Here is a 27,474-nt window from a genome sequence, read left to right as displayed (position 1 = left end):
TCCAAAAAAAATTGGATCCTTAAATAATTTGTGCAATTGTACAACCCGTAAAAATAATGTTATGCTAAACTTTAATTAAACCTTAGCATAGCATGGCTAGACATATATTTGGTGACAGACACATCATATATTTCGGCATATTCATTATTTCTTTCTGGTAGATTATCTGTCTTGGATACACAATCACGCATTACAGATGTTCATAATAATAAAAATTTCATCATCGTACGCTTTGTTATTTCACAAGGGTAACATTGTAACGAATTTCTTCGCATTGACGGCTTCCTAGCATATGTTTATAGTCGCTTACAAACTTTTAGGCTCGACACTTTACAAGTTTGCTTAAATCACCCCTTTAAGTGTTCCCAAGTCATGAGAAGACGGACACAAAGGTTACTCTCCGAACGCTGGACGATAAATCAAAGTTTTTACCAAAATGACTATTGCTTCCAAGTTAAAAAGACAGACACATATGGGAAGCCTGGTGTTTAAGAAAGGAACAAGAACAAGGTCATGGGGTCAAAAAAAAGAAAAAAATTATGTGTTTGCAACAGTTTTACATGGTAACGTAAGTCTTTATTTCAACAGCTGGAATCGGACCACAGGGTGGTACCAAATCCTCATGAGATCTATGGCCGGGCGCCAAACCCGAGATCATTACATTCAGGGTTGCTTTTATCGTCAGCACGAAAGTGATATAAATTTATAAATTTGTCTAATAAAATTACTTCGCCTTCATGTAGCAATAATGTAATTGGCGTCACACGGCTTTTGATGCCTCGTACCAAAAAGGGTAATAATAACGTGACACAATAGAGAGTTTATGGCCTCATTGTTGTGGTCGGTTCCGAATGTCTACATACTGTCTACATCTGAACGGTAAGAGAACGGACTGGAAAGTCACTGGAAGTAACGAAACGTATAGACGACATCTACACATCAAGTTGAGCCATTTTGTAAACACTTTGCATTACTTATTGGGAGTTACAGCCTGTATTGTAGACCCAAGTTGCATTCATGGTTTTGCAGGCTATAGAGCGGGAATTGTCCAGCGCTTCCTGCTTGTTCGGGATCGGCAGAGTTTTCCATTTGGTCAACAGTAGTCCCGACAGGGCTGCCATTCAGGATCAGAACAAGACAAGCAGTGCAAGGTTTTCACAAAATGACTCAACTAACATGTGACTTTTCATGTAGCGAACAGTCCGGAATTCATCAGCACTAAAATACTACAAACCAATACATTCTACTAGCCACGTGGCCACTGTCTTACCTGGAATAAAGCGGAGCTGATTCCTTATCCTTAAACCACTCTTTCCCGATCCTTCCTCGCACTCGTCTTCATCATCACAGTCACCACTATGTGAATCGTCCTCATCTGTCGTCTTTCCCATGTTTTTCCTTCGTTGCGTTGACATTCCCTTTAAAAGCTAAAGACGGAGAACGTATAAGAAAACGGACAAATAACTACAATACAAAGTATACCAAACCGACACATGAAAGCAGAAGGCGCCCTGATATCCTTCCAGTTTTTGCAAACTACTTTTCCAATAAATGGGTCGTCAAGAATGTTGGGATTTACGGCTCCATAAAATTTGGATGGCCATCTTATTCTTTAGCCCAAATATTACAACCCCCGACAAGGGGCAAGATAGGAGCATGAAGTAGTCAACACAGTAACATAGGAGTGCAATGTTGTACCAAGCCAATAATTTGTGTCTCAATGTCCAGAATCATGAAAGGACTCGGCCAAGGTCAGAGAGCAGCTGTCTCCAGGATTAGATCTGGACTCTTCAGGACAAGTGCCATAACTTTGAAATGTAAGTGGCTTCAGTCATCAAACCACCGTTCAAAAGGGAATATACATCGTAATCTGACAGTGGCCAACTCTCTAGTGGTTAGAAGCTGGAACAGCACAAACAAGAGATAGAGAGGTTGGAAATAGCTACGGCACTTTGCAGGACTCTTGAACATCAAGGGCTCGACTTAATTCAGTCCAAAAGTCTAGATGGAGGAGGTGCCAGAGGTTTAGATGACACAGATTCCACTTTTGGCTGTAACAAACCGTGACCATGAAGATCAAACAAGGGTTATATGAAAGGACGGTCACAGCGCTGGTATCTGAAGCATGACTTCACTTAAGAAGCAAGAACATCACTGTCGTATTGCTTTTTCCTTAAATAAGTACACAGGGCATGTGAAGAAAGCAAACAATAATGATGTTACGCAGGTATTCTTGTCTGTCTTTATTTGATACAGTCTTGAGGTCATTGGCGGTGCAGGGCGGGGCATGTCTGACGCCATTCACACTATAGGCAAGTCAAGGTGAGTGAAGAAATACTCTATGTGTACATCAGCAAATGTGTATGACTTAGTATAGGGATATGGCTTCTGTATAAGAGATATGGCTACTGTAAAAAAAACAGCCAATTTAACAACATCAGTGTGCAATAAGTATCTAACATCAATAACTAAGATTCCAGACAGAAGATTTGCACCTGCATAGAATATATTAGTACCATCTGCTGTTAATCTTGCGGTGCTCGTATACTGGGAATAGGAATGGGCGAACCGCTCAGGATTAGTTCTGTTTCGGGTTCAGGCCACTCAGATCTCAGAGTTTTGGGTCGATTAAGCCTTCAATTGGCTTAAAATATAGTTTAGAATATTATCAGGGATCCTAGGAACCTATCTATAATATATAGTGTACGACACATTACTATATTATTATACTCTGGGGTGAGGCTGAAGCATCCCTGTCCTACCCCAAATTACTATCTGCTCCGATCCATTTATCTTTGTAAAAAGAGGTGAACCAACAATGTGGCGCTTCTTTGGTGCAAAAAAGGGCCGTGTACCAAAGGTATGACAGAAAGCTGGTGTAAATGGGTCTGTGACGAACTAAACTTTAGCCTGTAGATTGAAAAGATAAAAATGTGATTTCTCAGTAGCCGATAGCAGTAGAGGTGATGACAAATATCCAGCTTTCTAGACTACTTTGGTCTCTTCATCAGCCATAGTATATAACACATTATCTGAAGGGTCACATATGTATATATAAGAGCTCACCTAAAAAATGTGGTAACTAAGACAAGTGATATAAAGCAGGAGCATCAATGAAAGGACAGCTGGAGCACTAAATGCTGAAGCAGCCCATAGATAAGGAGGGTGAAAGTTTTATTATCCACTGATTGAGATCTGGTACTTGGTTGCGATGCCCCCACCGGGTCTAAGGGGCAAATTCCTGCCCGAGATGTTGAATGAAATAAATCCATGCAACAAAACGATTCCTGTTCTGACTATGTCAAAGGTTGTCCTGAGTTGTTATCCAAGACTCCCCTGTCTTTGTAAGACAGCTTAAAGCTAGACACATATTAGATGGAAGACAAAGTTTACGACTAAAAAACCTGCTGAGTACAGTGAAAGGATGTGACCTGGTAGACTCCATATTGGCCTATCTTGAGGTTAGAAACAGTCCATGTAAATTGTTATAGCTTCAGATGACTTGACAATGTTTTATGCAGCACCACGATCACGCCCATAACAAAATAGGAACAGATTACACCGAAAGATCTAAGAAATGGTCCATTGGAATAAAAACTTTAACCATTACCACCTAACAGGGATCCCTGGAATCCCTAGAGTAACTGGATAGAAGATTCCTGGCTCAAGTCAACAGCAAGAGATGCCATGTTGTAAGTAAAAACAAAGATGTCCTTTACGTCACAGCCAAAAGTTGAACTCCAAATAACAAAAACTTCTCCTTTAAGGTGCAATAGGTGGCCATTGAGGTTATATTTTTAGTTTGTCCTAAGCCCCATGTCCTAGCTGTGCCAGTGCAGTGAACGTCGACTTGTTTTTCATTCACAATCCGCTTCATTCCTGCAGCACACACTCTTTTATGTTCCCGCCCGCTTTATGGCAAGGAAACCTTTCAAGCTCGCTCCAAATATGCATGGATTCAATCAAAAGGAAATATTTCGGAGAAATGTTCTAGTAACAAAGTATAGAATGTGCCCAACAATGGAAAAACAACAATTCCGAAATTGTCATGAAATGAAATGCTTCTGGGAACTCCCTGCCGAGGACTTGGAAGTTGTGCCCGGTATTCACATTTACTCACTCACATACTATTCTCTACCTCAATGACTCAGGAGAACGTTGGCTTCATATTCAATTATGACAAAGTGGCCATTAGCATTCTGTATGACGCATCTGTGGATTTTATGCAAGTAGGAGATGATCGCTAGATAACGGACAACCTGCACGATCCCAGGTATTTAGGGTCCAAATCTGGTTGGGATCTAGATGGTGATGCTCATAGCAAACATAGTTGAAAAGATTGGATAAAGACACTGGTCCATCAAGTCCAACTTATCATCTTGCCCTGTTGATCCAGAGCAAGGCAAAAAACCCATGAAGCAGATGCCATTAGCCCATTTTGGGGTGGGGGATTCCTTCCCAGTTTCAGTTCAATACATTGTAACTATAGTCATGTACCCCCTGATGATGCCGTTTTCCTCATAGTAACATTAGTACACTCCTATTGTGTTGCTCCTCCCCATATTTTTCTGGCAACCCCCCTCTACAGTTAGTGGCGCATGTATTGTACACACGCTGGTTCTCGGTCACTTGTAGGGCAAGCATGTGCAATAGCAATTCTGTCCCAGGTTGGTCCATGTTGGCATTCCCATATATGAATGTTCTCTGCCCTCTGCCTGGTGCAATAAAATTCTTAGGCGGCTGTAATGTGTTGTTCTATGACCTGACCTGAGATTTGACCCTTGGCTTGTTCCTGACTTGCTGCTACTGTTCTGCCCGCTGTACATGTCTGACCCAAGCCTGATCCTGACCTATGCCCCTTTGCCATCTGGCCCTGACCAATCTCTAGATTTATCCCTGTTGACTCTTAGCCCACTGGGTCAGCCGATACCAATGTCAGGTCCACCTCAGGATCAACATGGAAGGCTTCCTGCAACGAAGTCCAAATCCCTGTACATGGGTAAAGGGTCAATACCAGGGAGGCTTATTAGACAATCCTCTTACAGGGGTCCAAAGTCAATCCAGTTTTTTGGGCAGTGGGTCTAATGCCTAATGCACCCAACTGCTCTGGTTTCCATTGCTAATGGAAGTCAATCTGAACTACCAGATATGTCCCACAGTGGATACCACCAGCACTCCATGGACCCCATTAACTTGCAATGGGGTGTAATAGTGTATGTCTGTCGTCTGCTAGTGTGAACATAGCCTTACTCATTAATGGAAAATTTACATATTAATGTAACAATTTACTTTTGCACCATATACAGTCATTTAAACCCTATTCCTTATTGGCTAGGAACCGTCTCCAAAATACCGTACATAGATGCCAATTTTTCTATATTTTTCAATACTTAGTTCCTTTCCTGGCTGTTTGCCATAGTCAGGTAGGCAGGAGCATTGGGCAGATGTGTCATAACTTAGGAAGTTGGTCATCCACTTGCTCGCTCTTAAGACACACTGGAATATTGTGCAGTACAAGAACTGTGACCCATTGTCCAGACCATGAATAATGTTATATTTGGATCATATTCTTTACATCTGAAACCGTAAACCCCGTCCTCACCCCGTTCTGGCAGGTTTGTACCGATTCACTTTCCTTCCAGAAATAGCTCCGACCTCTTCAAAAGATATTAAATTAAATCCATTCATTCCTTATGTGTAACACCGGCTGAGTTTCCAAAAATGTCCTGACGTCCATTGTGAAAACATTAGAAAAGGAAATGGTCAGAGGTTGCGCACGCGGATAGATTTCAATTCAGGGGAGTTTTGCTTCGGCTGCGTCTGCGAGATTTTCCTTGCTGTGGCATTTAGTAACATCTCGCGTCTCGGCAGAACACAAGAGCCAGTAATGCCATCCTAGGCGAACATTCTAAGTGTACCCCATTATTCGGTAACGTTTACAGGTGAGAGAACGCTCCAATATTTGGTTCAGATTCAGGTTCACTGGGAGTGGACCAAAAGTTTGGTTAGTATTAGGGTTGAGCCGATCTTGACTTTTCAGGATCGATTTTAAAATCTGATTTCCGATCATTTTTCATTCGAACCCGATCTCGATCCCAATTCCGATCCCAATGCAAGTCAATGGGATTTTTTTATTAATTGGAGATCGGATTTTAAAAGCAATCCTATTCACTATACAGCATGGAGTCTAACAATTGAACACTTTAATTGCTAGAATCCACGCTGTGTAGTGAATCACTAAGTAGCCAGAGGATTTATTTTTTTTAATCCTCTGGCTACCTAGTCCCCCCTGGTGTCCACTTATCTGCAGAGATGGCTGGTCCGGTGTCCGGTGTTCTCCTTCTTCTTTGCCTCGCTGCCCCCTGCCTCCCAGGTTAGGAGAGTGTGGGCGGGTACTGGAGGGGAGACGTCACGTCTTCCCACCCTGTACCCACCCACACTCTCCTAAGCCACAAGCCCCCCCTTCCTAGCTCTTTAAACACTAACCTGGGAGGCGATGACAGCGAGGTGAGAAGAGCAGCATGGAGCGGCAGCGAGGTGAAGAAGAAGAACACCAGGCACCAGAGCAGCCATCTCTGGAGGTAAGTAGCTACTAGAGATATTAGTTTAGTCTCCCATTAGAATGAATGGAGGCAGCCGGCGCGCAGGGGGTTAAGGCTGTGTGCTGGCTGCTTCCATTCATTCCTATGGAACTGCAGTGGAGCCTTCATACTGAGTATACACTCCACTCAGAATGAGTGGAGCATATACTCAGAGTGAAGGCTAAGCAAAGCATTGTGGGAAATAGTACCGATCTCGATCCCACCCCACAAATTACATAAATTGAGCTATTTGGCATTAACTGAACTGGCCATGTTTGGAGGAAGTGAAATGCTGCCTATGACCCCAAAGAACACCGTCCCCATTGCCAAGCATGGAGGGGAAAACATTATGTTTTGGGGATGTTTCTCTGCTAAGGGCACAGGACTACTTCATCGCATAAATGGGAGAATGGATGGAGCCATGTACCATAAACTCTCCTTCCCTCCGCCAGGACATTAAAAATGGGTCATGGCTGGGTCTTCCAGCAGGACAATGACCCAAAACATACAGCCAAGGCAACAAAGGAACGGCTCAAAAAGAAGCCGATTAAGGTCATGGAGTGGCCCAGCCAGTCTCCAGACCTTAATCCCATAGAAAACTTATGAAGGGAGCTGAAGCTCCGAGTTGCCAAGTGACAACCTCAAATTCTTAATTATTTAGAGATGATCGTTGCCCGATGAGGCTTTCTCTTTAAGGGGTTGGCAAACTACATGGGTATTTTCTTTGAAATGCCATGGCACATGTATTTATAGGGGGCTCGCGCAATTCATCTCTATACGGCTGAGCTTCAGTATCAGTCATCACCCATGAGTAGTTGAGACGCTGTTGGCTGTAGGAAAATTGGCTAAGAAAGGAGCCATTGGATCCTACCGGGTGGGACCTGAAACAGCCATTTTTCTTCCAGACATCTATAAAGCAAGGTGTCAAATATATCACACAGACAATCTGTATTTTGTATATGAAGAATGGAGCGCGCCTTGTCACTATGGTGTCACATGCTAACTGTTCAGAGAATAAACTATTTGATAGAGAAATTTGTCGTCAAGATTCCGACATCAGCCAACAAATGCGGACAATTTCACAGGTAATAGATATTACCTTCCCGCTCCCTGATCAAAGTAAAATCTAAGATCCAAGTATTCCCCGCCAGTCCTATCCAGTAGCTCTGAACGGAAGCCAGTGCTACGAAACTGAGGCCTGCCCTGTGGCATTGCTATCATTCACCACCAGACACAACACGAGCGTAGGCCAAAAGCTGAAAATCTGATCCCTTATGAAACATAGGTCAATGGGGTTCATTAGAATGTGTTACTGAATAAGTCAAATATCCATCAGACCCATCATGGATCCTGTAAAACAGACTAATGCGAAGACAGAATAAGAAAGCAGGTATAGCCGGGCTCATATATGGAATATTAGTTATGGGTTATGCCTCCGCTGTACACGGCCAGTGACATTATTTGCACATGGCGTCCAAAGCCAGATTCCAAAATGGAGCACATATAATGGGAGCATCAAGCATCAATCAGAAAAGATCCTTTAGAGGACGGTTTCACAAAATTTGGGTGGTGTCCCCCTATCAGGAGTCAACATCAACAAAAAGGTCTGGAAATAACTGCCCCCAACAGTCGCCCAATTCAGACAATGGTTGACCGAGCGGGCATTTCCAGGCCTTATTTGGTCTGTTGAGACAGCACCACAAAGTACAGACCCATGGGGACCTGGTGAGCATCCCAATGTCAGCTGGGAGAAGAGGAGTGGGCTTTTTGAGAGTTTTTTTTAGCCCATTCTGACCCTGGGTCTAAAATTTTATTCCACTGGATGACCATTTTAACTCCACATTTTCTTCCGACCATCTCCAAGAAGAAAAGGACATGTCCCGAGTAGGGTTGAGCGATCGGAAAAGATCGGATCCCAATCGGCAATCGAGCAATTTTCATGATCAGGATGATGATCGGAAAACGGATTTGGAAATCCCAAGATCGGCTCAAACCTAAAAGTGACTTTTCCCATAGAGAAGCATTGACTAGGAAAAGATTGGATTCCAATCGGCGATCGAGCAAATTTCACAATCAGCTGGAAAATGATTGGATATGGGATTTTAAAACGGATCCTGAAATCTCAAGCTCGGCTCAACCCTAGTCCCGAGAACTATGCCTAGAGATGCCAAAAATATCCAAAGACATTTTAACCATGGTTGTTCTTTTCCTGCTCAGGTATGACCACAAACCATCCACTTTGAAGGTTTATTTTGCCAACCCTCCCCCTTTCCATTTGACCACATCCCTTCCCGCCCATCTACCGGGACGAGTGGCAACTATTTCTGAGCCGTCCCTGTTGAAACATCCACAAAACCTTCACCATTCTAAAACCTGTAGATGAAGGTTGATTATGGTTGGACCATTCTATAAGCATCGGGAAAGAGATGAACTGAACCGTTGGATGTCTATACGCTTGATACTTCCAGAGGTTTCTAGCAGTGGCTTCATACTCCTTATTGAGAACACATGCATCAGCTATAATTTACTCAAAAGACATATTCCCCGCAGAATCCCATAACCTATAAATACTGTTTGCTCACACCCCGTATTGTTTTTATAGTGCCGTATGTCAAGTGGACAAGCTGGTGAAGAGATCTAACCTAAGAGTGCTTTATTAACACCACGCCAAAATAGTACGACCCCATCCGAAGCTACCAGGGGACACATTTCCCAGATATTAATTACCTTCCCGAGAGTCATTTCTAAGAATTATTATAGGCTGAACCTAGACAAATCTTCAAAGGAAATGTGTATTGTAATCTTTTTACCTTCTCGGCACTTGTGTTTTGATTTATTAAGCCTTTTTATTATCCCTGGTGAAAGTAATTACACGGGGAACCTGAAGAGAGATAATGTTCAAAAATAAATCTCGAGAGGCCTTGGGCATTTACTCCTTGGACGTTCAACATACTTGACGCAAGTGTCGGCGGTAGGAAAATTGGCTAAGAAAGGAGCCATTGGATCCTACCGGGTGGTGAGCAAATTTTACGAGTTAGATGGAATTAAATAACCCACTTCACACCGGGCACCGAGTATAACCTCGCAGCAGCGCAGTAATCCATCCTTTTCTTAAATATAGGTTTTTAATTGGTCATAGCCATTGGCATGTCCTGTTTACCTACAAGCACACAAACCTCGTTGACCTGGCGGTAGAAGAAGGGACGCTCCTTGTGTAAAGACGTATTTAGAAATCCCAAATTTGAGGACGGCCAGACGACTTAGATGATCAGTCTCATTTGTACTTGGTACATGATCACCCCAAACATCTTATTTATAGGAAGACCATGTAGTCAGATAAAAGTTGGCAAAAATATAGCCGTACCGTAAAAAGACAAAACCGGTGACAAGTTATTTAAAATCAACGAGATGGAATTCAATGGTATTTAGCAGAACTTTGCAGCAGTGCAGTAAACCGTCCTTTTCTTAAATATAGGTTTTTAATTTTTCATAACCATCGGCATGTCCTGTTTACCTACAAACCTGGTTTAACTGGAGGTAGAAGAAAGAACACTCCTTATGTAAAGATATATTTAGAAATCCCAAATTCGAGGACGGCCAGACTACTATATTTACTGAATGTTCTTAGATGAAGAATCGCATTTGTACTCGGTAATTGATCACTCTATAGATCTTATTTATAGCAAGCGTATGTTGCAAAAATGTACAAAACTACACTATGTGATCAAAAGAATCCAGACACCGCCAAAAACATACGTTTTTCATATTAGGTGCATTGTGCTGCCCCCTACTGCCAGGTCCTCCATATCAGTGACCTCAGTAGACATCGTGAGAGAGCAGAATGGGGCGCTCCGCGGAACGCACGGACTTCGCACGTGGTCAGGTGATTGGGTGCCACACATCACGCAGGTCAATGCCAAACGACGCCTCACTTGGTGTAAGGAGCGTAAACATGGTACGATTCAACAGTGGAAAAATTAGTGACTCCCATGCCCACTTTGCGGTAAAAAGTGCGGTGCGAACGAGCAGTGATTTCCAAAACCGAAGCAGTTTTAGAAATCTCAGCATGTCAATTATATCTACAGAAATGGTGGCGGTTTCCCCATTGTTATAATTGAAACCTTTGCAAACTTTCTCTCTAAAGCGCTGCAGGAAGAACTGCGATGTATTGCCACCACGGTTTTTCCCAGAGCGCTTTTTTGCTGCGGGATGTCACGTGGCGATTCTATATCCCTTGTGAGAAGGTGACAGGGAAAGTGCTGGAGTCCCGCTATATCATCCCCAGGTTTCTGTCCAATGTGTGGTCCAGGGCGAGTCTGGAGTAGGCTTCAGCCCAGGTGTTGGTCATAGGATCATTACTGGCCCATAAAAGGCTGAAGAGCCTGCACTTCATGGCAGATCCAGGGAGTGAGGGGAGGCGTCTAGGTCTGTCCTGTTGCTCTGAGTCTGTTGAGACACTAAAGTGCTTATTGGTTTTGTTCGTGTGGCTGTTAGTAAGCCACAGGTACAGTTAGTTTACTATTACTGTTTAGTTAGTTGCTCAGACGAGCAGGATTTTGTTTCTTATTGTTGTTTTGCCTGACGTTAAGGCTGTAGTTTATTTTGCTCCAATTAAGCCTGAAGTCAAGGTTTATTTATGTTCCTGTTTTCTCTAAATAAACCAGTTTCCAGTATATTTTGTGTCCTTGTCTCTGATTGGTTGGGTCCGCACCACTGCTGCTACTGAGCTAACTTCCCCACACCCTGGATATCTATTATGCTTAACGTAAACCTTAAGTTACAAAATATCTTTTAATAAATGACTAGTACTGATGAATATAAGAATGTAGAAATCTACAGAGAGGGGAGGGGAAGGAAGAGGCTGCTGCAAAAGATACAAATAGCTGCAAAACTATGCTACAGCGTGCGAGTCAAGGAACTCAATAGGGAGAGGACTCTATACAACTTAACAGAGTGAGGGAAAACACAGAGGAGAGCAGTCGAAAAATGCTGAAACAACTTTCTTCTATTCACCTGTACTAATAACTCATGAAAAGCTGTTTTATGACTGTAGGTACGTTGCAAGTGGCTAAAACGTAACCTTTTATTGAATGACATAATTATAGGATATTACATTGTTTAGAGTGGTGCAGGAGTTAGTGGTGGTCTCCGGCAGGAAAGTGCACCTATAATTTAATTAATAAACAGGTTGTGAATTTTTATACATATGAAGTGCTCCACGTCTCCTGGTTCCAAAGCGTAACCTATCATTATGTCTTCCTGTGGCTGTCGCTATCGAGAGCTTCCTACGGGTCGGGGATTTTCATGGCTCTCATTGAACTCAATAATAAATAGAGCTTAATAATACGCATTGTGCTCACTTACTTGTGGCAGAAACCATTTCATACTTTATCGGGTTTTTTTTCCTTGAGCTGCTCATAAGGGTGTATCCAGGTACTGAGACCCTTCCTCCCACCCCCAAGTCAGTCACAGCCCCAGTCACAGTGCTCATACAAAAGGAAATGTTCCTATTAATAGTCATTTATTAGCATTGGTGCCAAAGTATTTTCCATATCTTTGGCAGCAGGTTGGGTTGGCGCCTCCTAGAGGCAGATAAGCATGAGCTGTAATAGAAAACACAGTCTGTCAATGTTACCGTGGCTGTCATGTGACAGTCCCTCTGTCCTTTTACATGGTCACTAAATACTGGGAATAACTATGTATATGTCATACTGTGTATTGTTCATTGTATCATCTTGTTCATTGTAGTGGTTGTGTTCAATGTATATGTTCATTCCAATTTGCAATCCACAGCTCAGGTTTCTTGGTGAATGAATTCGAGACCAGATAGAGTTGATACCTGGAGAATTTATATCGAACAAAGTAAAAATATAACATTAATGACATGGATGTCATAATTCATGTTTTATAACCATCTGCAAATAGAAATATGGTTGGGGAAACTGGACGAATATCTGACGCCAAGCATCTGGACTTTCAGTGTTAACAACCAACTCAAATTATGTATGTGTGGAAGGGATGATGACATGTTTGGTATGCCTGGACTTATAAAAATAAATTGGACCCATTTGCCAGGTATCTCATCCCTATATGAAGTACCCAAAAATATATCATCTCTCTCTTGATTTGGTACATGTAATTAGCCTGCCTGGTCACAGGTGAGAGGTTACAGAATGGGGGCTGGGTTAGGAGGTCCTTCAAAAAAAGGCTGCTAGACTGGACCACCTTTGTAGATGCACAACTTACTGTCAAGCTCCATGGCCAGGCTTGTAAAAGGTCTGTTCTCCATTTTATTCCCTTTTTATTTTTCTGGAAGCACTGTACACTATTTAGGTATATAAAATCTTAAAATTTAATGTCCTTGGAGCTAAAATGTCCCCACACGGTTCACGTTGCAGTGCAAGAGGTCACAGGTGTGAGTAGTCTGGGTATATTGGTGTCTCCTCTATTGTAAGTGGTGAACAGTGGCAGCTATGTGTGGATGTGTAAATTTGGAGTCATTTCAGTCTTTTGTATCCTAGTGTGACAGATGAGTGTAGAATTGAGTGTGGAAGTGGAGTCTCCCTTTATAGTCACATACAGGGTCACACGTGCTTGTGTGGTGACTGGATGTTCGAATCCCTGAAAATACCAATAACTAGCCCTAATGCCAGGGCTCTCCACGGACTAGATCCCTTTAAGTTTGATGGTGTTATACTATTACATAAATTTTATTTCTCTGTATATGTCGTCTGCCATGTTAAAAAACTATGAAATATTACTCACCATTCCAAGTCCTGTGACAAGTCTCCAATGTCGGACGCAGCCATTTTTTAGTGGCTAGTCGGGAGATTTGAAGTACTGTAATGGAAAATGGAGCTCCAACTTGTATAAAGATATTGGTGGCAGTGCCAATGAGGATGAATGGCAATGGATGCCGCCATGAATGTAGGAACCATCTATGGTCTGGCACTTGTCAGAAAGGCAGCCATGACTTCCATATGGTGGACAGGTCATTAAGCAGGGATGGACACACATGAAAAGATAACCTGGACACAAAAAGGAAATCATAGCTGGATATTTGACCATAGAAAGTTGCCGCATTGACGGTGACATCAACCAATGAAGACAAGAGAATTTTACAGCCATGGCGGATAAAGAAGCCCTGAAAAATTTTTAATTCTCATTTGCAAAAATGTTTAACTTTTAATTCTCTACACAATTAAATCAACTATATAAATGGGAAAATCCCTTTAATAATAGGGTCGATTCCCACCAGAAAAAAATATGCAAAGCAATAATATGGATTCCATGGGAAAGAAGCGAGAGCAGAATGAAATCTAGCAGATATACAAGTAGTAACTGGAAACTGAAAAATGACACCACAAGCAAAGCGCCCGGGCTGACAATTCTTTATCACATAAATCCTTTCACAAACGTTCGGAACACAGAACGTAAGCGCGGCACCATCCGAGAGGCCAGATCCCCCGACAATAAGGAAATTGTCAGCTTGGAAATTTTTTAAACTGATACTGACAAAATGTCAATGGCTAAGTGCCGAGTGTGTGCACAAATGGTCGTAGGAAGCCATTAGGGAGCGAACCTAAGGACATATCCCTTTACTGTCAGCATTTACTGAACGTGGCCGAAGGAGCGGTAACTGGAAAGATTTATGAAGAATATCCAACACCTCCGTCTACCGTACCTGCAGGAGAGTTACACGTACCGGATTTCATAATAATAAGAAAAGGAAACGAATACATAGCTGCCAAAAAGTGGTCAGAGGTACATACAAATCAGGTTCTATATACAGAACAGGTGGTGCCCTCTATCCTTATATCTGAACAGCATGGGGCATGGTATGACTTCTCCGTAGGGGAGCATCTAATTCCCCAAAGGGCCGCTGGTTGATATGGGAATCCTTGTTTGAACTAAGACCACGTCGGAATAGCCTTAATACTACTATTCTTCTCCTTCCTTTATCATTCTGATGTGCACCACCGTTCCGGTGTTATTTAGGGTTTTTTTGCCATATGCAAATGAGACCTCAGACAGCACAGGGGGCGTCCTCTGTGCTGTCCGAAGACTCTCCATCGACGCCTCTGTCTTCTTCTCCCGACCACCTCTTCGCTGTGTCATCAGCCGTGTCTTCAGCCAAAAGAGCCAACTGCGCATGTCCATTTGGCCATTTTCCTGTGGCCTCCTACACAAGTGTCCGTTCGTTACAGGAGAATGGCCAAGCTGACATGCGTAGATGGCTCTGCTGGCTGAAGATGATGCAGCGAAGAAGCGGTCGGGAGAAGACAACAGAGGAGTCGCGGGAAAGTCTTCAGATGCCCCCTATGTTTTTTGATCAAAGGGTGTGTGTTGGAGCACTGGAGGCGGGCCTTCAGCCCTGGCAGCACTGCTTAATAGGATGTGTGATGTCATGGCTGTGTGAAGAGTCTATAGCATGGGGTAAAGCAGGTAAATGATGGTAGGGGTCTGAGTTTGTATTCACCATTTACTTCAGGCCGCTAACCCCAGGAGTAGTCTCCAGTTGTAACAGCCAACATGAAACGGAGCAGATAATACCAGCATGTGGTGACCCAAGATTAGAGACTGGTGGTGGTCACTGGCCAAGAGAATGCCATACATAGGTTGAATGGTGGGCAATGGTAAGAATGGGGCAGCAGATTTTGACATTAGTCTGCAGGAGCTGTATATACCAAATATAACAACGGACTCTTATTACTCTCCCTTCACCACGTTTTGGGACCAAAAATTAAACTCTTAATTTTGGACATTCCATTTATAATATTGAATAAATCAATTCCATTGTGTGTCACGTTCCAACAAGTGCAACATTGTATCAAGTGCACATGTCCAATACGAAGGCACAGAAAGGCGCGCGGATACATTGTAGAAGGTGCCACTCCAATGAATTATCCCCTTGGCTTTGATTCCACCCGGTGAAGTATGATCTCCTCTGGCTGCATATTAAGCATTACAAAGCACAGGATTCAGATTAAAATATGTGAACGGCCAGGACACGAGTCCTTCAATATGGATGAAATCTGAGTCATAACCTGCAGAAATCGTTTCAGCTTCCATTTCCAATTTTCTCCTTAAACCTTTTTTCTTTGGCTCGGTCATTAATTTTTAACAGGTATTGGTCTCTTAGAGGGACAAATAAAACTGCTGCGGAGATTAACTACAAAGTACCTCTATGGGAATGAATTACTGGGATCCCTCCACATGCTGTAGGGCTAATGAAACTCAAATCTAAATGCAATTGCCACAGCCTATGATGAGGTCTGACTGAGAACATTCAAGCACTTTATTACTGTGGCCAGAAAAAAAAAAAAAAAAGTCATTTTACGAGACAGAAATAGGACGGTTAAATATTTAGCACTCGGCTTTCTTCTTGCTCAGTAACAGAAATGTTATTACATAGATAACATTGCAGCCCCATAACAAAAATTAACTATCTTGATTTTGCAACTATTATATGGGTGCATTAAAAATAGTCCTCAAACAATAGGGCATGCTTTATAATATTCCATATTCGGTACATACTATAATACAAGGACAAGCCTAATAGATACACAAAAGTAACTAATTCCCAATATTATAGCGGTTACAAGTTAGACAGGTTGTAACCAAACCCAAACCTTGTGCTTGTGTCCCCTCGATGTCCCATCCAAGAAAGAAGCCCCTAGAACTAGACAGTATGATATGCAATACAACACCATGCCAGGTTTGTATATCTATATAATCACTGAATACCATTGGCGGCCCACTAGTAACCCCCAAGTCCTGTCCTGTGCGCAGACTTGTTGCACCCTTACATTGCATGGTGTCCTTCCATAGCAGTGGACAAGTGGTCACCTACCATCGTAAGGAGGCTGAGGCCCCAATAATGGCGTGACCTCAAGCGAACGATCACGTCTCCATATAAGAGTATGTAATATGTGGCCCTTTATTAGAGTAAGGGTCCATTCACACGGAGGAAATTGGCAATGATTCTGGTGCGGACCCCGCGTCAGAATCAGTGCTGAAAAAAAGACTCCCATTGACTTCAATGAGTTCCATTTTCCGTGTGGAACCTATTGAAATCAATGGGAGGCTTTTGTTCCCATTGATTGCAATGGGTTCCACATGGAAAACGGAACCCATTGAAGTCAATGGTAATCTTTTTTTTTTCAACACGGATTCTGACGTGGGGTCCGCGCCAGAATCAGCTCCAACTTCCTCCGTGCGATTGGACCCTTAAGTGTCAGATCTGAACTTTTCAGAATGTGGTTAGGTAGCCCCTATGGTTGATCTTTATGATGTACAAGTACTGTCAAGTGAACAGGGCTGAGCTGCAATACCCCACACTGCCACTACACAAGGTACGGCACTGTGCTTGGTGTTTATTGAAGAGGCCGCATCACTCATTCCAATACTGTTGTCTCTTCAAGCAGCCCGTCTTGACCCCCACTGATCTGATACGGATGACCTATCATAAGGATCGGTCATCAATATTTAACTCTTTAAGCTCTTTAAGACTGTAATAGATGGACAAAAAGTGAGTAGTTACACCCTATACTGAGTGTGCGTGTCCATACTATGGGCCCCAGAAGAGATGATTCTGTGCACATCCAGTGGAACGGCATTGTAAACTTTGCTGCCACCATACAGGACATATCAGGATGGTCTAGTGGGTTCCCATAAGGAACGGACTCTCTCCGAATAGGGTTGTCTTCTGGTGGACCTTGGGATCCATTACTATAACACAACCAAAGCTCTCCGGTGGTTCCCTGGTGGTCCAGTTTGACTCTGACTTACACGACTTTGTACAACAGAAAACATCCATGAGCAGTAAAGTTTACTTTGTAAAGATTTAAGGATATTGTTTTTTTGTTGCCTGATAAATCCCGTCTACTCAGGCAATAATTCAATATATTCGGAAGTCACATACTGTGACATATAATTTACTAAGTGATATTTCCCCTATTACTTCCCTCAATTCTTCCAGCACAGCAGGCCCATCCTGGTTCGCGCTCCCAAGTCTCGGAAACATTTGTGTCAATGGGAAATTCCATGCAGAAAACAAAAAATCATGAAAATATTTCATGTATCCCAAAAACAACCGCTTTGTAGGAGCACGGTCACACCAATAGTGCTTGAGAATAGGAGTATAGGTTAGCGCACAGAAAAATGTAAAAAAAAAGCGTCTCATAAGTCATCTCCAATGGTGCAAATAAATAAATAGCTAGTGCACGTTAGGACATGGGGCAAGGAAGACTGGGAACCCGGGATCACCCACAATGTCATGCGTGCAGTCAATCAGCTGGCGATATCATAGCCCTTTAACCCCTTTGCGATGGCCCATGGGATTGGGAACAGGTGTTAGCTGTAATTGACAGCTCACACTTTGGTTCCATAACCCCGGTCGGACTACAGCTCTGATAGCAGGTTTTAACCGTAGCATGTTTGACTGCAGCATCCAAGGGGTTCCACCATGCTTCATGTCCCCCTCGGCATCCCCCACGTTGGGGGTGGGGTCCGATATGCATCTTTTGCAGCCTGGGGCCTGCCCAGTGACTCCAGGCTGCAAGTAGCCCCCAGTACTGGATTGATCATGCCCAGAAGCGAGGTGATCAGCCTATGTGTCTACATAGTCTGACTTAGTCTATAGACTGCAATACATGTGTATTGCAGTCTATAGTGCTGAACCAACGATCGGCACATCACTGGTTCAGGTCCCCTAGTGGGACATCACTAAAAAAAAACACTGCAAAGCACAGTGTCCTGCACCACTATACAGGCTTTCTGCAACCAGGAAATAGCTGGGGGGGGGTTTAGCGCTATTTGCTGCAAATTAATTCTGATCAAATTATATTGGAAAATTTGGCGAAGCTGTGGAATCAATTTTTTTTAAAATTCGCTCATCTCTAGTTATAATGTAATGATTAGCATTTTAGGGTCGTAAATATTTTCAATTGGATTATCCAAATTATTACCCTGATCTTCTGACCTTGAAGGTTCATCCACATTAGGCACGTGGAGGAAGTGGGTACCCAGGGTCCAAAAAACCTGAGATAAGCCAAGGGCTTATTAGTTTCCCTCTTTGTCCATTGTTGCCTATTCCAGTTGCAGCTTCACACATAGGAGAAGTGGACATGTTTTTGGAATAATGCCTGAAATCCACACCAGTTATGCGCCAGTATACATGTCAGTACAGGTATACGGATCCCCCTGATTTATGATGTGGTACGCCCCTTATCACCAATGATGGGCATCCTCCAGCAGCGCAGGGGTTATTAAGCCTGACCTAATAAAACTACCCCATAGTCTCTCCTGGTTCCAAAAATATGCCCTCAAGTCCAACACAAGCCAAATCCCTGACACTCAATGACTGATTACGGTTTTCTTTGTCATTTAGACTTCACACCACGCAGATTGCCGCCTCTAAACCAATAAAACTGTGGACTGGCCGGTGGCAACTGATGTAATTTTGGGAACATTATTCATGCAGGTCAGTCCTTAGACCTCAGAACCAGACTAAAGGGATTTATCAAAATCTGCAACCAGAGATTTCGTTTAGGTAACGTACTACATTAACCAGAGACCGTTGGGTGGTTCTTTCCAGAATTTTTGACCTTTTTTTTTTTTTGCAATTTTTTTTTTTTTTTTGCATTTTTACCATCGCACTGGTAAATTTTCAGCAATTTGCTGAAATAAATGAAACCTTACTCCCTGTATAGAAGAGAATGTGAACTTTCTCAGGTTCATAGATGCATTGCTCTTAAGTACAATTGAACAAATGCTGGAACAGATTGTTGGGCCTGAGCCAACTCTTTTCTTCTAACCCATGTGTGTCCAAGTACAGAAGCTGGGAATGACAAGGCTAAAAAAAAAAAAAGAGGCCCTTTCAATGTACTGTTTATCATTTGAATTACACACGATGAAATCCAATATCTTTCATGCAACATGCCTCAGCTGCACGAAACAATGACAATGGAACTCGATTATGACTTGAGTATGGAACCGCACAATATGAAATGAAAAGCAACATGAAAATAGACCTCGCCGTTCCCATACAAGACACCGCGGCATTGCCATTAAAATGTAAAACTAATAAATGAATGAGCTGGGCCGAGGGCTTTATGGGAAGGATTCACAATAAAATTTGCAAACATCTATCTAACTGCCTGTAGATACAACATATGTTCTACAAACTTGGTGACCCCAATGAGATGATCAAGATTCAGATATTCCATAAATTAATGGATTATTGCCAACATGAAAACTATGTTCTATATGTTTTACAGATGTGGGTCCCACATCTAACTCCAGAATGGGGTTCGCCTTACCTATCCCTCCATTCATTTCTATAGAATACACAACATTGGCGTAACTACCGCCATAGCAGCAGAGGCAGCTGCCACAGGGCCCGGGACATTAGGGGCCCGGTGACAGCTGCTATCGCTGCTATCATTATACTCGGGGAGTACCCCAGAGTAAAATAATTGTTTATGGGTGTCCAGAGTGGGACATAATACTGTGTGCAGGGGCCACTATGGGACATAATACTGTGTGCAGGGGCCACTATGAGACATAATATTGTGTGCAGGGGCCACTATGGGGCATAATACTGTGTGCAGGGGCCACTACTGGGGATAATACTGTGTGCAGGGGCCACTAAGGGACATAATACTGTGTGCAGGGGCCACTATGGGACATAATACTGTGTGCAGGGGCCACTATGGGACATAATACTGTGTGCAGGGGCCACTATGGGGGATAATACTGTGTGCAGGGGCCACTATGGGACATTATACTGTGTGCAGGGGCCACTATGGGGTATAATACTGTGTGCAGGGGCCACTAAGGGACATAATACTGTGTGCAGGGGCCACTATGGGGGATAATACTGTGTGCAGGGGCCACTATGGGACATAATACTGTGTGCAGGGGCCACTACTGGGGATAATACTGTGTGCAGGGGCCACTATGGGACATAATACTGTGTGCAGAGGCCACTACTGGGGATAATACTGTGTGCAGGGGCCACTATGGGACATAATACTGTGTGCAGGGGCCACTACTGGGGATAATACTGTGTGCAGGGGCCACTATGGGACATAATACTGTGTGCAGGGGCCACTATGGAGGATAATACTGTGTGCAGAGGCCACTACTGGGGATAATACTGTGTGCAGGGGCCACTATGGGACATAATACTGTGTGCAGGGGCCACTATGGGACATAATACTGTGTGCAGGGGCCACTACTGGGGATAATACTGTGTGCAGGGGCCACTACTGGGGATAATACTGTGTGCAGGGGCCACTATGGGACATAATACTGTGTGCAGGGGCCACTATGGGGCATAATACTGTGTGCAGGGGCCACTATGGGACATAATACTGTGTGCAGGGGCCACTATGGGGGATAATAGAACGTGCAGGAATGCGTAGGAGGGGGTTGGTCGAGGTCCTCAGCGTCGGTCGGGGGGGGGGGGGGCATGTCAAAAGTTTGCCACGGGGCCCTGCCATTCCTAGTTACGTCACTGATGCACAATATCTCTTATAGGAATGACTGAAGAACGCATCACTCTTGTACGGCCACCTCTCCTACGATCCTGTGCCAGCGGAACAAGGGACTCGGAGTATCGGGAATGTCTGTGATGTGACAGTATACAGGAGAGCCTTCTATATACTAGTACCGTGCTCTTTTTATGGGGTCAGGCCATGATGTGGATAGGATACGTTAGCAGTAACCTAATGGTTAAATGAGCCCTTTTTAAGAATGAGAAGTAACAAAGCATGTTGCATTTACTCCAAAGGATTCTTGGCTCTCCTTCCTCATGTTGTTAAAATTGCCTGTGGATTTGGATTCCTGGGAATAAACACAGTTATTGTGTTGAGCTAAACAGATTTTGTCAAGGCCCATCATCACAACGCAGTTAGCACGACGTCAAGCCCTGGCCACGAGCGATGCTATCCAGCGCTGCCGCTGTCTATTACTCCTATACCTGACTGTACATATGTAACCGGTTACTCACCATTCATCACTTAATAAAAACAGGTTTTATTACAGTTTATCATATAAAGTGTTTGCTATGGGTTCCTTTGATATCGGTCCAGGACGGAGCAGAATGATTACCTAATGGAACCGTAAACCTAAAATGTGTTCCGAATTGCCATGAGATTGGTTTTGGAGGAGAGCCGTATTTCCAGGCATGATGACTTTACCTTGCGGGACTTGCTCAGATTACCTTGGATTAGAAAAAAATGTAAGGAATGGCCGTCGCTATTTTGGAATGTTTTTATTAAATATTTTCCAGGGTGCATGCAACATTAACCACATGGTATGCACAGGTTAATAAATAATAACAAGGCGCCATCGTCCCGCTCTCAAAATCGTAGTACTCCTGAAATACAGGAGGGTTGTATGGGATATAAGAGAAAATATGCTTAACCACAAACAGCCCCTGGTGGGCTGAATCTACTATATCACACCCCCACTGAAAAGGCCTGAGCTGCAATACCACACACAGCCACATGGGCTTAAGTGGCGCTGTTCCTAGAAGACAAGTCTTGTTTTTCTAATTTCACTCTACCGATTTAAGGCCCATTGATGGGGTGGGACCAAGTTTGCCAGATAATATCCACTTGTAGTATATTAGGACCCAACATAGAGCGGCAGGTCACATAAGTCCACTGCTACAAAATTAACCTCTATCAGAACTCGGCTATCTCCAGCAATCCAATAGAAGTGATTGGACTGGCCAATGTGCTTGTGTGACCGGCTACTCCATGTATAAGAGAACGCCCACTTCTTGATATCAATGGGGGTCCCCAAAATCAGCAAAATTCCCCCATTGGCCTCCAACAATGACTTGTCATGCATGTTCATGTGACCCATCCAGCCAATCACTGACCAGTGACTGTCAGTGCCGACCAATAAACAGGGACCAGCATGAGCCACTCATGCGGTAAAGCAGTCAACTGCTGCAAAGAACCTAAATTCGTGGTAAAATTTTTAAAAAATGGGCAGAATCGAGAATTAAGAAAAATTAGGTAAAAGTTTGCCGACTTAGGAAACCTCTTCCCCTGATCTGCTTGACAAGCCGCTTTCCGTGCGCTGTGAATTATACATACCCTTCTAGTCTAACTCAATTACTAACTCGTCACTCAAGTCAACGACCTCCATAAACCATCTCGACCATCTTATAAAAAAACTTTAAAGTATCATTTATTATTTAGACTATATTCGCCGCCCCGACAAAAGATCCGGCGAATGCGCAGCCGTTCATGTGCTGAACACATGTGAACGGTTACAGGCGACGAGTTCGCCCCCAACTAATTAAATCAATTGCGGTTGGCATCGTAAGAACTTCTTAAAAAATACGGCTTGTAAAAATGATCGGGTTGCGAGCAGCGTCCTCCTGTTTGCACGGGATAGAGGCTGTTTTAATTCCAGAAGATTTGTCAGAGTACAATGCGGTGACATAATGCTACCAGTTAATATTCAGGATAGCGCTTTTATCTGGGCTGCCTTTCATAGCCGAGCCTCCACAATGAATATGTGCTGATTAATAGGCAATAAAATACCCCGAGCTCCGAGACTAGAAAATCATTTCCAGTAGCTTATGAAAAAATGCAGGAATGTAAGCTGTTTTTTCACCTGCTTTCAAAGGAAATTCTTGGCTATTAACCACAAAATCCTCCCTTAAGTCGGTCTACATAACAGGTTAGAAGACACAGCCAGGGTTTAATTCTGCAAACACAGACATCAAGGCAACAGTGCCACCTAGCCACCGGCCGCAACGGCTCAGCCAAACAATAGGGAGTTTATAGCAGCCATTGGAGACGTAACGTCAGTTACTGGGACTAGTAACATCGGATTAGTACGGCTGAGATGGGGTCATGCACACAGTCATGTACTGGCCATGCACAAGTCCTATGTAGTCCCAGCTGATGGAACGATCCAAGGATCAATTTCGTTGCAAGGTTTTTTGCTGTTGGATTGTTTTGGTTCTTACGATGCAAAATAAAGCAGTAATCCTTCATAATACTTAAAACGTTTAATGACCCCAAAATGCCTACTTTTGGGTAGTGTTTCCATAAAGCATCCCATTTGAAGAAGTGTCCTGCAAAAACTAGACTGTTGTCAAGTATGGGCTCTGCCATGTACATGAACCGTACCCATACCAAGCTTCTTTGGCCTTGGTTTCAGCCACCCATACATGTTAGACTATTGTTGGTTGAATATGACAATTTCACATCAGCTATCTATGTAATGTGTATTTGGGCAGCCAACCATCTGACATAAGGGAAGAGAAGGATCAGGCAGATGGATTTCAATATGATCAATCCCTTTGTTCTGAAGTTAGATTAGACGCTGCCAGGTGTAGCATCCCAAATACCTGGTATATTTAGCATCCCAATATCTGTTACCTGCACCATCCCAATATCTGTTACCTGCAGCATCCCAATATCTGTTATCTGCACCATCCCAATATCTGTTACCTGCACCATCCCAATACCTGTTACCTGCACCATCCCAATATCTGTTACCTGCACCATCCCAATATCTGTTACCTGCACCATCCCAATATCTGTTACCTGCACCATCCCAATATCTGTTACCTGCACCATCCCAATATCTGTAACCTGCAGCATCCCAATATCTGTTATCTGTAGCATCCCAATATCTGTTACCTGCACCATCCCAATACCTGGCATCTGTAGCATCCCAATATCTATTACCTGCACCATCCCAATATCTGTTACCTGCAGCATCCCAATATCTGTAACCTGCAGCATCCCAATATCTGTTATCTGTAGCATCCCAATATCTGTTACCTGCACCATCCCAATATCTGTTACCTGCACCATCCCAATATCTGTTACCTGCAGCAACCTAATATCTGTTACCTGCAGCATCCCAATATCTGTTACCTGCACCATCCCAATATCTGTTACCTGCACCATCCCAATATCTGGTATCTGCAGCATTCCTTATATCTGTTACCTGCAGCATCCCAATATCTGTTACCTGCACCATCCCAATATCTGTTACCTGCACCATCCCAATACCTGTTACCTGCACCATCCCAATATCTGTTACCTGCAGCATCCCAATATCTGTTACCTGCACCATCCCAATATCTGTTACCTGCAGCAACCCAATATCTGTTACCTGCAGCATCCCAATATCTGTTACCTGCACCATCCCAATATCTGTTACCTGCACCATCCCAATATCTGTTACCTGCACCATCACAATATCTGTTACCTGCACCATCCCAATATCTGTTACCTGCACCATCCCAATATCTGTTACCTGCAGCATCCCAATATCTGTTACCTGCAGCATCCCAATATCTGTTACCTGCACCATCCCAATATCTGTTACCTGCAGCAACCCAATATCTGTTACCTGCAGCATCCCAATATCTGTTATCTGCAGCGCCCCAATATCTGTTACCTGCAGCATCCCAATATCTGTTACCTGCACCATCCCAATATCTGTTACCTGCACCATCCCAATACCTGTTACCTGCACCATCCCAATATCTGTTACCTGCAGCATCCCAATATCTGTTACCTGCACCATCCCAATATCTGTTACCTGCACCATCCCAATATCTGTTACCTGCACCATCCCAATATCTGTTACCTGCACCATCCCAATATCTGTTACCTGCAGCATCCCAATATCTGTTACCTGCACCATCCCAATATCTGTTACCTGCAGCAACCCAATATCTGTTACCTGCAGCGCCCCAATATCTGTTACCTGCAGCATCCCAATATCTGTTACCTGCACCATCCCAATATCTGTTACCTGCACCATCCCAATATCTGGTATCTGCAGCATTCCTTATATCTGTTACCTGCAGCATCCCAATATCTGTTACCTGCACCATCCCAATATCTGTTACCTGCACCATCCCAATACCTGTTACCTGCACCATCCCAATATCTGTTACCTGCACCATCCCAATATCTGTTACCTGCACCATCCCAATATCTGTTACCTGCAGCATCCCAATATCTGTTACCTGCACCATCCCAATATCTGTTACCTGCAGCATCCCAATATCTGTTACCTGCACCATCCCAATATCTGTTACCTGCACCATCCCAATATCTGTTACCTGCACCATCCCAATACCTGTTACCTGCACCATCCCAATATCTGTTACCTGCACCATCCCAATATCTGTTACCTGCACCATCCCAATATCTGTTACCTGCACCATCCCAATATCTGTTACCTGCACCATCCCAATATCTGTTACCTGCACCATCCCAATACCTGTTACCTGCACCATCCCAATATCTGTTACCTGCAGCATCCCAATATCTGTTACCTGCACCATCCCAATATCTGTTACCTGCACCATCCCAATATCTGTTACCTGCAGCATCCCAATATCTGTTACCTGCAGCATCCCAATATCTGTTACCTGCAGCATTCCAATATCTGTAACCTGCAGCATCCCAATATCTGTAACCTGCAGCATCCCAATATCTGTTATCTGTAGCATCCCAATATCTGTTACCTGCACCATCCCAATACCTGGCATCTGTAGCATCCCAATATCTGTTACCTGCACCATCCCAATATCTGTTACCTGCAGCGCCCCAATATCTGTTACCTGCAGCGCCCCAATATCTGTTACCTGCAGCGCCCCAATATCTGTTACCTGCAGCGCCCCAATATCTGTTACCTGCAGCGCCCCAATATCTGTTACCTGCAGCATCACATTATCTGGTATCTGCAGCATCCCAATATCTGTAACCTGCAGCATCCCAATATCTGTAACCTGCAGCATCCCAATATCTGTTATCTGTAGCATCCCAATATCTGTTACCTGCACCATCCCAATACCTGGCATCTGTAGCATCCCAATATCTGTTACCTGCACCATCCCAATATCTGTTACCTGCAGCGCCCCAATATCTGTTACCTGCAGCGCCCCAATATCTGTTACCTGCAGCGCCCCAATATCTGTTACCTGCAGCGCCCCAATATCTGTTACCTGCAGCATCACATTATCTGGTATCTGCAGCATCCCAATATCTGTTACCTGCACCATCCCAATATCTGTTACCTGCACCATCCCAATATCTGTTACCTGCACCATCCCAATATCTGTTACCTGCAACATCCCATAATCTGTTACCTGCAGCATCCCAATATCTGTTATCTGTAGCATCCCAATATCTGTTACCTGCACCATCCCAATATCTGTTACCTGCACCATCCCAATATCTGTTACCTGCACCATCCCAATATCTGTTACCTGCAACATCCCATAATCTGTTACCTGCAGCATCCCAATATCTGTTATCTGTAGCATCCCAATATCTGTTACCTGCACCATCCCAATATCTGTTACCTGCACCATCCCAATATCTGTTACCTGCACCATCCCAATATCTGTTACCTGCACCATCCCAATATCTGTTACCTGCACCATCCCAATATCTGTTACCTGCACCATCCCAATATCTGTTACCTGCACCATCCCAATATCTGTTACCTGCAGCATTCCAATATCTGTAACCTGCAGCATCCCAATATCTGTAACCTGCAGCATCCCAATATCTGTAACCTGCAGCATCCCAATATCTGTTATCTGTAGCATCCCAATATCTGTAACCTGCACCATCCCAATACCTGGCATCTGTAGCATCCCAATATCTGTTACCTGCACCATCCCAATATCTGTTACCTGCAGCGCCCCAATATCTGTTACCTGCAGCGCCCCAATATCTGTTACCTGCAGCGACCCAATATCTGTTACCTGCAGCGCCCCAATATCTGTTATCTGCAGCATCCCAATATCTGTTACCTGCACCATCCCAATATCTGTTACCTGCAGCGCCCCAATATCTGTCACCTGCAGCATCCCAATATCTGT

The 27,474-nt window shown here is 43.6% G+C and overlaps 1 protein-coding gene across 2 annotated transcripts in view; it reads right to left on the bottom strand.

The window, feature by feature from the left end:
• Window positions 1–27,474, bottom strand: part of GPC3 (glypican 3) — a 225,485-nt gene that overhangs the window by 57,332 nt on the left and 140,679 nt on the right. For both annotated transcript variants that reach the window (XM_075259437.1, XM_075259438.1), the window contains exon 7: window positions 1,271–1,427. In XM_075259437.1, the coding sequence (XP_075115538.1) occupies window positions 1,271–1,427 (157 nt within the window). The remainder of the gene's footprint in view (window positions 1–1,270; window positions 1,428–27,474) is intronic.

Source organism: Leptodactylus fuscus, chromosome 11 (genome assembly GCF_031893055.1).
Source record: "Leptodactylus fuscus isolate aLepFus1 chromosome 11, aLepFus1.hap2, whole genome shotgun sequence".
Lineage (NCBI taxonomy): Eukaryota > Metazoa > Chordata > Amphibia > Anura > Leptodactylidae > Leptodactylus > Leptodactylus fuscus.
Note: the sequence above shows the minus strand (reverse complement) of the source record. Positions and strands in the feature narration are given on the sequence as shown.